Source organism: Callorhinchus milii, unplaced genomic scaffold (genome assembly GCF_018977255.1).
Source record: "Callorhinchus milii isolate IMCB2004 unplaced genomic scaffold, IMCB_Cmil_1.0 Scaffold1, whole genome shotgun sequence".
Classification (NCBI taxonomy): Eukaryota; Metazoa; Chordata; class Chondrichthyes; order Chimaeriformes; family Callorhinchidae; genus Callorhinchus; species Callorhinchus milii.
Window position 1 is genome coordinate 50,740,918 of NW_024704742.1, and position 17,455 is coordinate 50,758,372.

General features: G+C 38.5%; 1 protein-coding gene across 1 annotated transcript in view; it reads right to left on the reverse strand.

Annotated features, from left to right (window-relative positions):
- Positions 1 to 17,455, reverse strand: part of nfxl1 (nuclear transcription factor, X-box binding-like 1) — a 62,178-nt gene that overhangs the window by 10,788 nt on the left and 33,935 nt on the right. The window contains exons 16-18 of the mRNA XM_042341751.1: positions 12,831 to 12,971; positions 11,194 to 11,360; positions 10,513 to 10,582 (exon numbers count right to left, since the gene is read on the reverse strand). Of these exons, the coding sequence (XP_042197685.1) occupies positions 10,513 to 10,582; positions 11,194 to 11,360; positions 12,831 to 12,971 (378 nt within the window). The remainder of the gene's footprint in view (positions 1 to 10,512; positions 10,583 to 11,193; positions 11,361 to 12,830; positions 12,972 to 17,455) is intronic.

Genomic DNA, 17,455 nt, shown 5'->3' on the forward strand with positions numbered 1-17,455 from the left:
ACACTGTTTGAGAGTAGATCAAGTTTTCATAAATAAGATTAGTGTTTATGTGTTCTTGTAATGAACTACATGATTAGAAAAAAATACTCGGTAGGTAAAATATTCATTTTGTCTAACTTCTACCCCAGATATGAACTGTTCAACATTCACGACCAAAATAAAGGGCTCTCTGTTGTAAGTGATAGCACAGTTGAAATAAAGTACTGTTGGAGACACACCCACAAAGAACACTGGAGACAGTGAATTAATTTTTTTTACATAAAAATGAGGTACTCATTAATTGAGATGGGGAATTTTTTTGACATACAAATATGATTAGGTAACACACCATCCAATTAGCAGAATATTGTATTTTATTTTTGTTGTTAAAATTTCAGATGGCACAGACTGGTTCGTTTTTGATGCATGCGCAATCTTAAAATGTTATGTGTTGAAATATGCTCTTCTGAAGCATTGAAATGTCAAAAATACTCAGGAATAAATTAGGTTTTAAGTTACTTTTTAGAGAGGCTTACAATGTGAAGCTGTATTTACATTAGGTTAATTTTCAACAATATTCGCTTGCCTCCCAATTATGCTCTCAACTTCCATTTTACTGATTGAAATACAGTGAACATTCTTAGTCAGAATATCTTTTTATTTTAAGGATAATTTTGAAGAATCATGGTTGCTGACACAAGAGGTTTCTGCAGAACAAAATAACCTTGGTTTCTGCAAAGCAAAACAATCTTGATCAGTTTCAAATCAACTTAATATATAATGAATTCACTGTTGTACTTAAAAAATAATAATAATCCTTGCATTTGATAAAGTGTCTTACATGTTGGGAGGATGTCTCAAAGTGTTTCATAAGATATGACGTATAATGTAATGACAATGTATTTTGTAGGTGAATGTGGCAGCCAATTTGCGGACAGCAATGTCCTACAAGTGGCCACAAAGTGAATGACGAATTTTATTTGGGGATAGTTGGCCGGGACACCAGGAGAAACTCCCTTTTTTTGAGTAGTACAATAGGATCTTTAATATCAACCTTTGGTTTAAGCCTCATCCAAAGGATACCTTCAAGAGTGCAGCAACCACCTGCCCCCCACCTCCCCGACTGCATTGGATTCAATAGGATTCAATTCTTTTTCTAGTTAGAGCATACAAAATCTATTAAACATTCAAAATGTCCTAACAAAATTTACTAAAGAGTAAAACATCATGGCAAATTGCCAGTTCAAACTCAATTGATCCAAGTCCATCAAACTAAAGTTCTAGCCACCCTGCCCTCCATCTTCAGAGTTTTTGTTAAGCAACAACTTACATTTTCATGAGTAAACATTACAACAAATGGGCTGACAAAGTACTTAGAACGCTAAATTATGATGGAATACTTAAAACACATCTGGGCATGTGGTACATTTTTTCCCTTCCTTGTGCGTAATTTAAAAGTTTATCTGAAATGGCCCAATAAATTAGTTAATTCTGCAATGCTCTGAGCACATTCAGGAGAGCCCTGTAATAAAACAATAAATGAAAAGAAAATATATTAAAGCTAAAAGATGGATGAATTATGTTGTTTGAAAAACTGAAAATCTGCTACTGGAATCTCTGCCAACTTTACTTGGCCCAGTTATCCTACTCTCCAAATTTCTCTTCTTACATGTGGAGATGTACTTGGACAGACTTAGCCAAGGCAGGCAATGATCCGAAGCCAAGATAAAGATTCTTGGGCATAAAGAAAAAGCGCACATTGTCAAAACATTCAAATTAAGTTAATAAGACAAAAAAGATTCACATGCTGTTCCAATGAAGTAGAGAAAAAAACATGCCAAAGCTTATAGCAATGCTAATAAAATAGATGTTGCACTTATTATATTCCAGATTGGAACCCAAAACAAATGTTTGCACAGCATCATCATCAAACATATCATGCAACGGTTATTGAAAAGCTCATCTGAAATCTTTGTTGTAAGAGATTGAAAACAAATAAAATCCTAAACGAAGTAGGATGTAGGTTTGCAACCAGACAATTTAAATAAAATCAAATGAGACAACAAATACACTGACATTCCTAAAATCTCGGTTCCTTAAACATGTGATTAAACCAACAGAAAACCTGGATTAAGGTAAATAACAGGACTTTCCCATCTGTAGAAGCCCTCTCAAAATCTTGTTACTTTTTCTAAGGCCAAAGAAAGAATCCATCTTGGCAAGTTCCAACAATCTCCCCCGTTCCTTTGAAGTTTTAAAACATCAGGACATAATCGACTAATCCTGTTAACTCCAAGCAGTCAAATTACTTGAAAGTTTAGTCTCTGGATCAGCAGAAATCATACAGGAAGTGGAACAGGCACATCAGTGGGATATAACTTATAAACATATACATGCAGAGGGAGCCTGACAAGGAATTAACTCTCTCTTCTCCTCCTTCCCCCCCCCCCCACCACCACCCAATGAAGACAGATTATCTGTGGGTACCTTATGGGCAAACTCAAGATTTCTGGCTCACTAACTGTAACTTTGTTCACCCTGGTTAAGTGCTGAGCCCAGAATACTACCCAGTATAAATCAGGGCTGTGCCAGTGAGAATCACACTGGAGGTGTTGGTTCAGGAGCAGTGAGTTTTTCTTGCTGCTGTGCAACACAAATCAAATATCACTCCACTTCTCCACATTCCTTAGAAAGCTGTGCCACATTTTTAATTTTATTAAAGAACTTATCTTTAATATCATTAAATAACCAACAACCAAGCTCTTTGTACATGAAAATCCCTCTAACATTAGCTAATACAATGGCCCCAATGGAATGAGCAGCATGAAGTACAATCTAACTTCCCATTCCACATTACTCTGCTACATTAAATACAACAATCATGCCATCTGCAGTTGAAACGCCTTGGCTCATTTAGCATAGTTTTCGAACATTTGGGAAGACTTGATTTACTACAATTTTATTCAAAAGGAGAATTGATACAGACGGCACCAAGTTTGGAGATGAATGAGTGGGCACAAGTACAGCAGACTTCTATGAAAATAGAAATTTTGATTTTTTTAAAAAAAATGTTGCAGTAGAAATTCTGGAATTCACTATTAGCTTTAAAAAGGGAGATGGAAAAGCCCAATCCCCTTAAATCCAATGGTCATTTTCCAACCAACACTTTTACTTTCTGAACCTTTGAAGTCTTTCCTCAGCTGAGAAATGTTCCGATAACAAAACACCACCTGCAACTGTGACTTCCAGGTGTGCTGGGTCGTTGCCCAGCGTGGAAGATGCTATATAAATGCAAGTTGTTGTTGACTTCTGGTATGCGATCGCAGCAGATTTTGCTTTTGGGCTGGTTCCCAGCCAACAAAATGCTAAATACATACTTATAAGCATTTGAACCTCAAAATCAGAAAACACAAACATCAAAGTTCTGGTGAGACTTGTAAATGAATCAAAACAAACGCTTCAAATTATGAAGTGATCTGAACTTCTTAGGTTGCTTAAGTTCTTCTTAACAATCAACTGGTACTTATGTTAAAGCTGTACTGAGACTGGGTAGCAGTATGGAATCTTATTTTTACCATAATCCCAGATTGATACTCATAAGTTATATTGATTTTATGAAAGGTTTCCTACTCCTCTCCAAGCTCTAACATCTATAATGTTGTGGAAGCCCAGTTCCTAGTAGGAATAAATAATTCAGTACTGAATAACAATCTTAATCTCTGATTACAGTGGCCATGTTTAAAAAATGGATGTCACACAGTAAATGGTGCTCTTCTGAATTTGGTGTTAAAATAGTGAGTAAATCATTGGAACTCTGTTCCAATATTTCTCCGTTTTATGTGCACTCTTTCTGCTGTCAAAACCGATCTAAAAACAATCTGTTTCACTGCACCTTCAGCCACAAACTTCCCCCCCCCCAACATTGTCCTCCCTGAAAGTCTTTGTAAAGTGATTTGAGACATTCTCCTTAGACACTGTATACACATGAGTTGTTGTTGTTTGTCTTTCAGTCACTACACAACCATACGAAAAAACAACAGGCTCTACATGACGATAATCATGAGACCAACATGACCATTTGGTTACATTGGCTGTAAGGGTAGCCAAATATTTTACAATGCTATATCTTGTAAACAAACAGCACGGGGCTTGTTTAAACTGCACTTTAGAATTTAACAGAAAAAAGTACAACTAAAAATGAAAAACATGATTGTGTGCACTGTGTCCTATTCCAACTGATACTGTGTTAGTTACCTGCTGCACTTCAGCAGGCCCCAGTGTTAGAGTATTGGAATTCTTCAGACACTTTCGATCAGTGCTCTTCTAACTGCAGTTCAACAATTTAATGTTAGTTCATAAAAGCAGAAGCATGAGGCAAGTGTATTTATGGTTGCATGCTATGAATGCATTTATGAATTCCCTGATGATTTCCATAATGATCTTTTGAACACCCCCAAATATTTATAATGACTTCTGTTGTCAAATTTAGTGATAACTCCAGCAAATATTTTAAAGGTAGCATTCTATCAATTTACTGATGGCTCCTAGCCCATTTTCACAATAATGCACTATTTGAGGTAATTAACAAACTCTGATTGAGTCAAATTGAACAAAAAGTTCAGTTAAGATACTTAATTCGGTTTAAAAAATAGTAATAACATCTCAACTCCTTTCTAAATGCCATTTATTTGATATATAGTAGTGATAAGCGCTCTGAGACGCTACCATGCATGGAGGGTGCTAGATAAGTCCAAGTTGTTGCTGTTGATATCTTTTAGCTGCAAGGTTACTATCATCTCCGTATTACAAACGTGTACAATTTGCTCCCTTTTCAGGTTGTAATTATTGACATTTATCCACCTAATATACCCATAACACAAATCTAAGAATATTTTCTGAAAATGACTCAGTTGCTTGTGAAGGAAAACATATCTGTTGTGCAATCTCTGGACTTGTGCTGTCACAGAGGTTTTCCTTTTCAATAATTGCACAAGCTACATATTTAAGAAACAAATGGTCAATCATTAACGAAAGCCTACAAAATCTCACATAAACATTTAGTACTTGAAGTTCCTGGTATGAAATCCCCAACAGATCAACATGGCCAACAATAGTGTTTGTCCTGGATTATTGCTTTTGGCAAAATGGCTTGAAGTTGAGACACCACAAGCTCAATGCTACTTTGGGTCAACCAAATGTTTGGAGGATTCAACAGGCCAAGAATATGTTTTAGAAGAAATAATGATTTACAGAGAAATCCCAAAAGGTTCTTACAACAGTAGTCTAACAGTTAACTCTTTAGCTGGAACTGTGAATACTGCAATGGTGGGACTATTATTTTATCGGTCTAGCAAGCAAGAAACATTCATTCAAAAAATAAACCAAGCTCAATTTTCATTATTGTGACATAAAACTCAAAAAGTGAAAAAGTGGTAAAGAGAAGAAACTTTCAGAACAAAATTACATTTGTATAGCGCATTTCACGTTGGGAGGACATCCCAAGGTGCTGGACAGACAGAGTTTCAGACCCGACCAGAGGGTCAGGGGAGGGTGGAGGGGGAAGCAGGGAGATCGAAAGCACGGTCGAAGAGGAGGGTCTTGAGATGGGTCTTGAAGGAGGCAAGCGATGGGGCGAGGCGGAGGAACTACGGGATGGAGTTCCAGAGGGTGGGGGCAGAGTGACAAAAGGCCCACCGGCCAGTAGTGGGGCGAGCGAGGCGGAGGACATGAAGCAGGCTGGAGCCCGCTGAGCGGAGGGAGCGAGCAGGATGGTAGGGGGTTAGGAGGTCGCAGAGGTAGGCGGGAATAAGACCATGGAGGGCTTCGAAGGTGAGGACCAGGAATTTGATCTGTATGCTCTCTGTGATGGGAAGCCAGTGGTGTCAGGTGAGGATGGATGTGATAGGGTCACAGAACCTAGTGCGGGAGAGGACACGGGCTGCAGAGTTCTGGATGATCTGCAGCCTATGGAGGGAGGAGTTGGGGAGGCCGACAAGCAGGGAGTTTGCATAGTCAAGCCTCGATGTAATGAAAGCATGTACGAGGGTTTCGCCGGCCTGCGTGTGTGAAACAATGGCGGAGTTGGGCGATGTTGTGGAGGTGGGGGAAGGCAGAGCGGGTCATGGCCCAGATGTGGGGTAGAAAGGATAGTTGAGGATCAAACAAGACGCCAAGGTTCCGGACTGAAGTGTGCAACACACTGCTATCATTACATATTCCCAGAAAGGGTTTTTGATTTTTTGGTCAGCTGAGTGTCTGACGTATGCAGAAATCGAAATTTCCATGTCTGGAATGGAGTGTGTGCTCTCTCCCTGGAAACGCACCCTGTTAATTCTGTATTAAAGCGGACATCTAAAGTGATGAGCCTTTGTTGTGAGAACAACTTGATCACCTGGTAGTAAATATTCATACAGCAGATAAAGTAGATATTTATACATTGTTAAACATACTGTACATTTTAAGCAAATCTCTGCAGACAGCAATGGCATAAGGTTCCTGCTTCTGCATTCCACCCGTTGAAAAATAGACAGTCAAATGTATTTAGTTAAAATTCAATACTGTTTGAATGAAATTATATATTAGCAATAAGTTCAGCATATCAAAAAGGAAGTAACTGCTTAACTGCTACCTGCAGTTGGTTTTGGTTGAGAATAGTAACAGAAGGACAAGCAAGAAGACTAGAGAGTTAATTGCCCTTTGTTTTGTATGGCTTAACCTATTTAACTTTATAATTATGAAAATCCACATTTTAACATCATTTATAAAAATGACTATTCCTACAGCTGGTATCCCACCTGAACAAGACACTTTACAGGCAATTAACTTGCTGCGGGCAGTTTGGTATCCTGGTAGTTACCATCTGTTGTAATACCTCTCAAATTGTCCTCATTCCAAGAGTATATACATGCAGCCACACTGACCACCCGTGTGGAGCGTTACCTTCCCATTGTTATCAGCACTTTATACCTCTTATACCACACAACAAAAAATCATGAACAAAACACAAAATACTGCAGATGCTGGAATCTGAAACAAAAACAAAGAGAGCTGGGAAAACTCAGCAGGTCAGACAACATCTATGGAGAAAGGAAAGTGAGTCAACTTTTTGGGTCCCCGACCCTTCATCAGATGAAGGGTCATGGACCCGAAACATTGATTCACTTTCCTTTCTCCATAGATGTTGCCTGACCTGCTGAGTTTTCCCAGCTCTCTCGGTTTTTGACAACAAATCATGCTCTGGTTGATAGGTTGAATTCATACAATAATTTACATCACAATTAGTATTTTGTGGATGTAATTTTATAAGGACTTTAATTGTAAGGGACATGCTTTTCCGTTTCTAAATCATATGAGCATGCACAACTATTTCAAAGAGAACATCACTATTAAACTCGGGAAACACTAACAACCGTCATTGCACCCAAATGGAACCACAGCAATTTACAGTACAAAAGGCCATTCAACCCATCGCATCAACAACAACAAATTACATTTGTATAGTGCCTTTCATATCGGGAGGACGTCCCAAGGCGCTGGTTCAATGCTAGTTCTATGGAGCAATCATTCAGTCCTAGTTCTTTCCCCCATACTTGTGCAAACTACTCTTTTTAAGATATCTATATCCAAAACCAAGTGCATATAAGACAGCTGCATCCTATGTACCAATAATCATGTTATTTCCTGGTTTATATTGAAGCAGTGTCCTGGGCATCATATTACTCAGGGTATCAACTGCTTATGGAAAATGGACACTGAAACGCGGGCAAAACATTAAACAAAATTGACACCACAAATTCCAAGGCAGTGAGTTATATAGTTATATATAAGTTATATAGTTGCCTATATCAAGTTGTTTTCAGTCTTTCCCCTCAGAGAATATGATTGGGACATCAAATGTACTTGTTGCACAAACAGTGATTGATAACACCAGACTTACTTGATCCAAAAGAACATTAACTGTGTTCCATCAGAGTAAGATGGCAGAGTGCCTCAACTATAAAGTGTGACACAGTATTCAAATTGGAACACCAGATGGTACCGAATAGGGTAATATGGCAGGGTAGAGCTCCACAACAGTACCATATATACTGCATAACCCAGTGCTCCGAGAATGTTGAAAAACAGACAGCAGCACACTGCCATCTCTCAAAGTTATCCAATGTTAACCAGTTGTACTTCAGATACAATGCTCAAATTAAGACTCAAAAGAAAACATCATTAAGCTAAAAAAATTCTGTACCACACAACTCACATACTGATAAATACTTACATTTTATTATAAGTTTATAGATCATAAAATATTGATTTTTCAGCCAATATAGCACTACATATCAGGACCTATACAACTAACGGATCCAATCAAAAAATTACTTCCCACTACAGCAGTGCATGAAACTGTCTTTTTATAATATAACCACTATTTAATTTGTACTACTGATTAACTGTAATTTTTTTAGAAGTTAAGTTACTGGCTTTCAAAAGTTAAAACACGGAATATCAATAAAAGGGCCATATATTTATTATGAATAGCAAGAAGGAAATATGCCTACAGATTTCCATTCAGCAGCAGTCTATCAGAGAACATGTAGTAACTCCAAATATGTTCACTGTGTGCCTGATATGGAGACGAGGTGGAAAATGCATTTGATGGACAACAAAATATTGCCATAACTGTTTCACAAACAGATAATAGGGAACTGAATTGCGCAGTTGGTTACTTTCACGTTGAAGGCTCACTATTAGTGTCCTGTAGCTCAGTGGTTAGAGCACTCGCCTGGGTTTCAGAGTCTTGGGTTCAATTCCAGGCAAGTCAGGGCGAAACCTTGGGCAAGTTTCCTTACTCCACACGCCTAATAATAATCCCTCCAAAACAAAAATTGGTCATTTTCAATCCACGACTGTTTGTGGGACACTGCTGTGCGCAATTGGCTGCCACGTTTCGCCCACAAATATACAGTCAATTCACTTTATAGCATATTCTGTGAAGCGCTTTGAGATGTCGAGAAAAGGTGAAAAGCGCTATATCAAATGCAAGGATTATTATTATTATATGATTAAACTTTATCCAGATTAATAGGACGAGCTAAACTTTCTTCCGGCAGTCTCTACCTTATTTCTTGCAAGTGTGGCATCACAGAATGGCCCTCAATGAGGCCGTAAGGATAGCTGGTGTAAAAAATGGAAAAATTCACACCGATTATATCAGAATATCTTTTTGAGGTTAAAGTTAAAAACACATATTTGAGGGACTATAGGAAGGTGGATTCTGAGGCTGACCATGATATACCTGAGCTAAGAGCACATCCAGACTCTGCAAGCTCAGGGTCTCTTGGCTCCCCATCTCCCAGCCGATCGAGCTGAAGATCCTAGTTCTCACCTTTAAATCCTTCCACGTTCTCGCCCTACCATACCTCTGTGATCTCCTTCAACCATACCAACTGGGGCACACTCCCTTTGCTCAGCAAACACTGGCCTGCTTCAAGTCCCCACCCTATCCACTCCACCATCAGCAGGCAGGCTTTTGGGCCATATTACCCCACTCTCTGCAATGTTCGGGTGCCCACGCAGCACTGTGAAGTGCTTTGAGAAGTCTTCCCAACGTGAAAGGCACAATGTAAATATAAATTGTATTATAATAATAATCCTTGCAATTGATATATATATGTATTGTATTAATAGTACCATCACAACAAGTGTCAAACTGTTCAGTGCTTTACCGATATGCTAATCTTGAAGAGCACAATTGGTGAAAGGTTAAAATGGATAGTTTTGGAGGCATTAGCATGTACAGTCACCTCCTACTAATTTATTTTAGCTCAGCCTTGGGATGTGATAATGCTGGTATTTTATGCCTATTCTGTGGTTCAGCACCACTGGCAGCACTGTCACTGGACTACCTGTTAATATAATAATAATAATAATAATCCTTGCATTTGATATAGTGCTTTTCACGTCTTCTAGACATCTCAAAGCGCTTCACAGAATATGCTGTAAAGTGAATTGACTGTATATTTGTGGGCGAAACACGGCAGCCAATTGTGCATTGCAGTGTTCCTCAAACAGTCGTGGATTGAAAATGACCAATTTATTATTGTGTTGTTTTTTGGAGGGATTATTATTAGGCTGCGTGTGGAGTAAGGAAACTTGCCCAAGGTTTTGCCCTGCCTGGAATTGAACCCAGGTGTCTCGTTTGCAAGGGCGAGCGCTCTACCTTTTTTTTAAACAGTTTTAAGTTTAATAATTCAATAATTAATTAATAATCAATTTTGTGCAGAACTTTGGGGAGGACAAGATTGCAGGGCCATAGGGAGAGAGAGCAGGGAGTGGGATTGATTTGGGTTGTTATTTTAAAAGAGCCGGCACAGACACGATGGGCCGAATGGCCTCCTCTTGCGCTGTGTAATTCTATGAACACGCAATATTCATTCTCTTGAATTATTACATGATGCAAGTTCATTGTTGCAAATATCTTAATGCTCCATTTCCTATGAAACTGAACTAGATCTTTGATTATCATACCAAAGAGTTTATTACCTGCTTTGGACACTGGTTTTTGCAGGAATTAAGCATCGTTTTTGTTTCTGCATCAGCTGTAGCAAATTTCCTAAATTAAAACACAAGCGAGATGATGACAGATGAAAAACACATGAAAACTCTCCACTCCTGATTGAGTGAGTACACTGAAATGAAAATGTAATTAAAGTACTAATTGTTCGGTCAATTAATAGAATTGGAGACCAGATAACTGTATGTTCTTCATTTTGTTTTACTTTCTTTTCCCTCTTCCTGTGGCAACCATGCATCTGCTGCAAGGCTTCCATCAATGAGGTCTAATTTGCAATATTCACAAACATTAATTGCAATTTCTGTTTGTGTAAATTGTTGTGTATCATTTTGCTCATAGTTTAATTTTCAAACGCCTCTGATTTGGGCAAATCATAGCCACAAATTCGAAATTGTCAATGTTTGAAAATTAAACCATAAGCAAAATGGGGGGCAACAGTTTTCCCAACCAGAAGTTGCAATTAACTCAACCAAACAGGTTTGCAAATATTGTTATATTTGGCCCAGATATCAAGCAAGCTGTTTGCAAAGATTTTTGCTTTTAGGAATGAATTAATTTTCAGCTGTTGACTTTCCCTCCTGGTGAGAAAGTAGACACTTCCATGCCAACAAAGACATCACAAGTCAAACAAATATTCAGGGTATACTTACATGCACTCTACATAGAGGTTTGCAATCTTGCAATGACATTTTATTCGGATCATCTGTGTACATGGAGGGCACACTCCACTATGACAGGGTAGAGTGCATGGGTGAATGCAACCTGCAGCACGAGGCTTTTTACATCTCTCTTCACATGTCCAACACTCTTGACCAGCCTAGATTAAATAAAAAAAAGTTATATTAGTAAAATGGACACATTATGAAAAGCAAGACACAATAATATGAAATGCAGTTAAAAATCTATGGGATGCTAGAGGAATTCAGCAATACACAGGATGAAAAGAGAACCCTTTTTGGTTGCTAAGATTCTTTATAGCTGGCCAGAACTGGTAGGAACACAAATTAAACCCATGTATAATACTAATAAGAATCTGATTTGATATACCACCTTCTACATCAAGAGGAGATCTCAAAACACTCACAGGATATACTGTAACTGTACCTTCAATTGTTCTGGGAAAAACATATGTATTTCATAGAGGAAGTAAGAAAACCTGAAAAATTAGATGAAACTGAAGCATCCATTAGGTCTAGGACACAGCCCTATTGGAAATAATACTTCAATAGAGAAAGATTCATATACAATTCTTCATTTGAACTAGAATGACAGGAATGATTGGCAAAGTAGGAGCAAAATCATTTAAAGACGTTGAAATTTAAAACCACTTACATGCACAAAGGCAGAACATGGATCAGTAAAAATAACAGGAATCACATTAAGTTAATTATTATCTTAAAATAAATTTTGTTTTCAGAGTTCCAACATCTGTGGTTTTTTATCTCGGCTAATGGGTCATTAACAAATTGTGAAATGGTGAAAGAGATGTTAAGGACTACACATGATGCCAACAATAGGAGATTGTTATCAGATATGTAGATTCAGGACCAATATCTCACACTCTTCTTGGTATATTTCAGCCCACAAGCCTGAACTATAACCTTAACATCCTCAAACCTGAACGGTCTCCTTCATTTTCCCATCCTATCATACAGATTAACTTTATGAATACAGTTAGTGGTTTAAAATAATCATCTGATTAATGTTGCTTCTTGTTATAATCCCATTTAGCTACCTCCACTGATAAAGGAGTTTCTTCTCATTTTTGTTCTGATGAAGGATCACACCAACATATTTGCCTAGCTTTTGACCTGTCGTGCATTTTCTATTTGCACACAGAGTGGGTTTAGAAGGCATCATTCCCTTAAACATGAAATACTGTTCGGGCAAAAACTTTGTCAACTGTGAATGAAAATGAAAATTATGTGCATCTTTGGTTGGAAGCAATTAATAAGGAAAACAAGCTTCTGGTATGTACGTAGCACCTATTATAAATCAGAAAGACTTTAGACCTAGGATAATCAAACCAAATAGCAATGTGAGAGTGGGTATCTATTAGGTCAGACTCTACGAAAGAAGAAAAAAACAGCTAGTTGTGGAACAGTAACAATCAGGTTCGTGGAGAAATCCACTTGCAGAGACCAATACACTTTAGCTGCAGATAGATCACCAGAAAGCATCCCTTGGGAAGGAGTAGTCTTAAATATTCTCAAACTAATAGAATATTCAATATTCCCTCCCAAAAAAACCTTTAGAATTCAATAATTCTCACTGTATGAAATTATACCTTTTGTTTGTCATCAACTCCATCCACTATAGTGACTGCATGGCATTCTTTTGCACAAGTGTGATTTCTACAAGTCAAGAGTCGGCCGCAAAGTCTTTTGCAGGAGAAGGGACCAACAGCATGACAAGGTATTGGGCTCACCTAAAATACAAAAATAACATGTGCTTTTTGCATTTGAAGTCACATTCAACAATAACTTGTATTTATACAGTGCCCTTTATGCGAGGTGTGTCACACAGGACTTGATGGTGAGATCCGAGGCCGAGCCAGAAATGGGAGGGGGTTGGGGGGGGAAGAAACGATTCCAAGAGAACAAATATATTCAGACACTTTGATATTAACACAGCTCATATTAGAGATTTCATCTAATTTTACAAAGTACACTTTTAGTATAATAGTTTTATTTTAGGTTTTTAGATTTACTGCAGGTCTTCTTATGATTGAATAGAACCACAATTTCAACACACCTTCACATGGAAATTTCAAACTATCTCTGGAATTTCCATGTATAGGTGGGATGCATGAAATTCTAAGTTTGGTTTGGATACTCTTAAGCATGGTGCTGGGTTTCCGGATGTATCAGACAGACAGCTGACACCCCAAAACTTATACCATGTCTGATTAGAACAATTCAAATAATACATCTTACAACTGACCAAACATTAAAAAGCATCAACAGCAACACAACAATACCTTTTATTTATGAATATTAAATTCCCACCAAACAATTATTTAAAAAAATGCAGCATTAGTAAGTCTTAAACAAGGTGTTTATTCCCAATGAGAAAAACAAACAAGTATAATTTGCTTTACAATAATTAGAAACTTTGCCATGTAGTACAATGAAAATGAACTTTGCAAATGTCAACTGACAAGAATCTATGAATCAGAAATACAAGCATCTGAACTATTTGGGGAGGTAAATGCTGAACATTTTGCCATTCCTGAAGCAAAATCTTTGGCTGCCAACTACAAAATATCAATTACAATAATATATTTGAGATTGCAGTTCTCAATCCTCTACAGATATTGGCAGTTTAATTTTCAATATTAAAGCAATAATTGTATTGACGGATTCTTTCATATCAGGGTGACGTCTCAAAGTGCTTCACATGATTTACTGTAAAGTGTAGTAAAGTGTTGTAAAGCAAATTATACAAAAGGAAAAATTCCCTTGTCTTTTCGAGAAGTGCCATGGGATTGATTTAAAGTCTCATCAGAAGGACAGCACCTCCAACAATGCAACGCACCACAGCATTGGAGTGTCCGCCTATCAGAGATCAAAATCCTGAAGTGGGGCTTGAATCCACAATCTTCTGATTCAGAGGCGAGAGTGTTACCAATTGAGCCAGGCTGACACTTTTGCATAATTGTGTGAAAAAATGCAATAGTGCCACTACTTTATCAATGTTTTAATACGATTGACTAGCTATTAATTATGCTATACTTCACTTTTGAAACGCAAATTATTAGAATAGAAAAGTACAAAATATTGATGGAAATATTTCCATAATACAATTTAGAATCTATGTTAATCATTATAACTCAAAGAATACATTGGTCTCCTTTATAATGAGTATTTAGGAAACTGAACATTCTAATCTTGTATTTTTGAAAGGTTTTGTATGTAGAAAGGTTAATGCATTCTTCAAAAGGTTAACTGTACAGTACAATCCGAACTGTATCCAGTTATAGGTTTTCAAAATTAATTATTTTAATAGCAATGCTACATTTCTACAAGGTTTTCAAGGTTCAATAAAAAGACGTTCAAAGTAATTTGAAAGTAAATGGAAGAATTCACCAATTTTGCTTCTACCTTCCACCCTCCATCACATTCACATGGTCCATATCTGACTCTTCCCTTCCTCGACTTCACCAATTCCATCTCGGGGCATTGATTATCAACAGATATCTTTTGCAAGCCTACCCAGAGCTACCTGGACTACACTTCCTCCCACCCCAAAGTCCTGTAAAGTAAACTCCATTCCCTTTTTCCAGTTTCTCCACCTCATCTGCTCTGATGCCACTTTCACACCAGAGCTGAGTCCTGTAGCTCAGTGGTTAGAGCACTTGCCTTGCAAGCGAGACATCTGGGTTCAGGCAGGGCGAAACCTTGGGCAAGTTTCCTTACTCCACACACCTAATAATAATCCCTCCAGAACACAAAACAATAATAAATTGGTCATTTTCAATCCACGACTGTTTGTGGGACACTGCTGTGCACAATTGGATGCCACGTTTCGCCCACAAATATACAGTCAATTCACTTTACAGCATATTCTGTGAAGCGCTTTGAGACGTCGAGAAGATGTGAAAAGCGCTATATCAAATGCAAGGATTATTATATTATTATAAATGCCTTCCTTTTTCCTCGAACGAGGATTCCCATCCACTGTAGAAGGCAGGGCCCTTGACCATGTTCACCCTATTTCCCGCAACTCTGTCATCACTCCTTCCGCCTCTTCTGAGAACCGTGATTAGGGTCCCCCTAGTCATCACCTTCCACCTCATCAGCCTCAACATCCAAAAAATAATTCTCCGTCATTTCCGGCATTTCCAGGGTGATCCAACCACTAAACATGTCTTTCCCTCCCAGCATTCCGAAGGGACCGTTCCCTCTGTGACTCCCTGGTTCACTCAACCATCACCACCAACAGTTGCTCTCCTCCTCCCAGCACCATCCCATGCCAGCGCAGGAGATGCAATACCTGCCCTTTCATCTCTTCCCATACCACTGTCCAGGACCCCAAACACAGATTTCAAGTGAGACAGTGATTTACGTGTACGACCAGCAATGTAGTTTACTGCATTCACTGCTCATGATTGTGGTCTCCTCTATATTGGAGAGACAAAACCCAGATTGGGTGACCGATTTGCCGAACACCTCCTTTCTCTTCAACTGTGCCTTCAGCTCCTCTCGACTCTCTACCCCCTCCTCGCTCCCACCCTTACCTCCCCTCACCCTGACCATTTCCCCCCTGCTCGTGTCCCAACCCAACTGTCCAGCGCCTTGGGACGTCCTCCCAACGTGAAAGGCATTCTATAAATGCAATCTTGTTGTTGTTTCTGTCCATAAGCACAACCCTGAGCTTCCGGTCTCTTGCCATTTCAACTTTCCCTCCCACTTGCACTCTGATCTCCCATTCCACGGTCTCCTACACTGTTCCAATGAGCCGCAGTGCAAGCTCGAGGAACAGCACCTCATCTATCTGCGAGGGACCTTACAGCCTCTGGCCTCAATATTGATTTCAACAAATGCAGACCATAACAGCTCACCTTCCCCCTCCCCCTCTTCTGTGACCATTACATCATCTGGGTCCCAGACATATCTTTTCTCTCTCTGGTCTGCCTATTTTGTTGCAATTATCACCCTCCCCACACCTTGTTTGGCATCATTAACACCTCTTTAACCCATCATTCCTCTACCCCATTTTCTCCTTTGACTTCCTTGCCCTGCCTCCTCCCTCTCTGTTAGTCCTTAAAAGCCTCTCCCCCCAACATGCCCCAGTTCTGACGAAGTGTCATATACCCAAAATCTTGACCCACTTTCCTTTCTCCATAGATGCTGCCTGATCTGCTGAGTGTTCCCAGCGACTTCTGTTTTTGTTTCAGATTTCCAGCATCTGCAGTATTTTGCGTTTTATTTATGCTTTTTTAAAAGCCTTACTGAACACGAGTGCCACAGATTTATGTCAGCAAATTAGCATGGATCGGTCATTTAACTATTGTACTTGGTTTATCGTAGAGGTATATGCATTTAAAAAATGGGTTAATCAACTACTCAATGGCAAAATATCTCCTTGGCCCTGACAATCTGCTTAGAGCTCGTGTTTTTCCTGTGTAACCCTTGAAGTCAATGATGAGAAACATTTCCTTAGGGATAATTGCAATTCATTATAGTTTATAAGTTATTTTGCCCATCTAATGACCCCATTGCAATTTTTAAATGTAATATTGTAGCTGCGGGAAATTGCTCCTCTAGCATGACTGTTAAGAAAACAGTGCTAAGTACAATCCATGTATGTTGGGGAAAATAAAACACAATAGTACAATCGCATCTGAAAGCTCTCCATTGATGTTGTAAAGTTTTTTGCATTTTTGATATAGCACCTTATCACATCTTCAAGGAGTCTCAAAGTGCCTCACAGAATATACTGTTAAGTGAATTGACTGTATATTCTGTTGGCAAACACGGCAGCCAATTGCACACAGATGTGCCCCACAAACAGTCGGGGACTGAGTGACCAAGTTATTATTATCATTTTTTTTTAAAGGGATTACCACCGGAAAATTGATCCCCAATCAACTAACAATCGGGTTCCTACTTACTAGGTAAATAAAGGCGTGTGGAGTAAGGAAACTTGCCTAATGTTTCACCCTGCCTCGGAATCGAATCCAGATCCTCTCGTTTGCACAGCGAGTGTTCTAACCCCTTAACAACAGGACTCCGATAAGTTAATACACTCTCCAATAATGAATCAATATGGATAAAAGTACAAGTTTTAATGCCTTCAAACTTTTGCATGTGCAATTATTAAAAAGTTTAAAAATATATTAGAGTTAAACCTTAAGAAATATTGTTTATTGTCTATTTATTGCTTTATTGTTGTACACTGTATAAACCT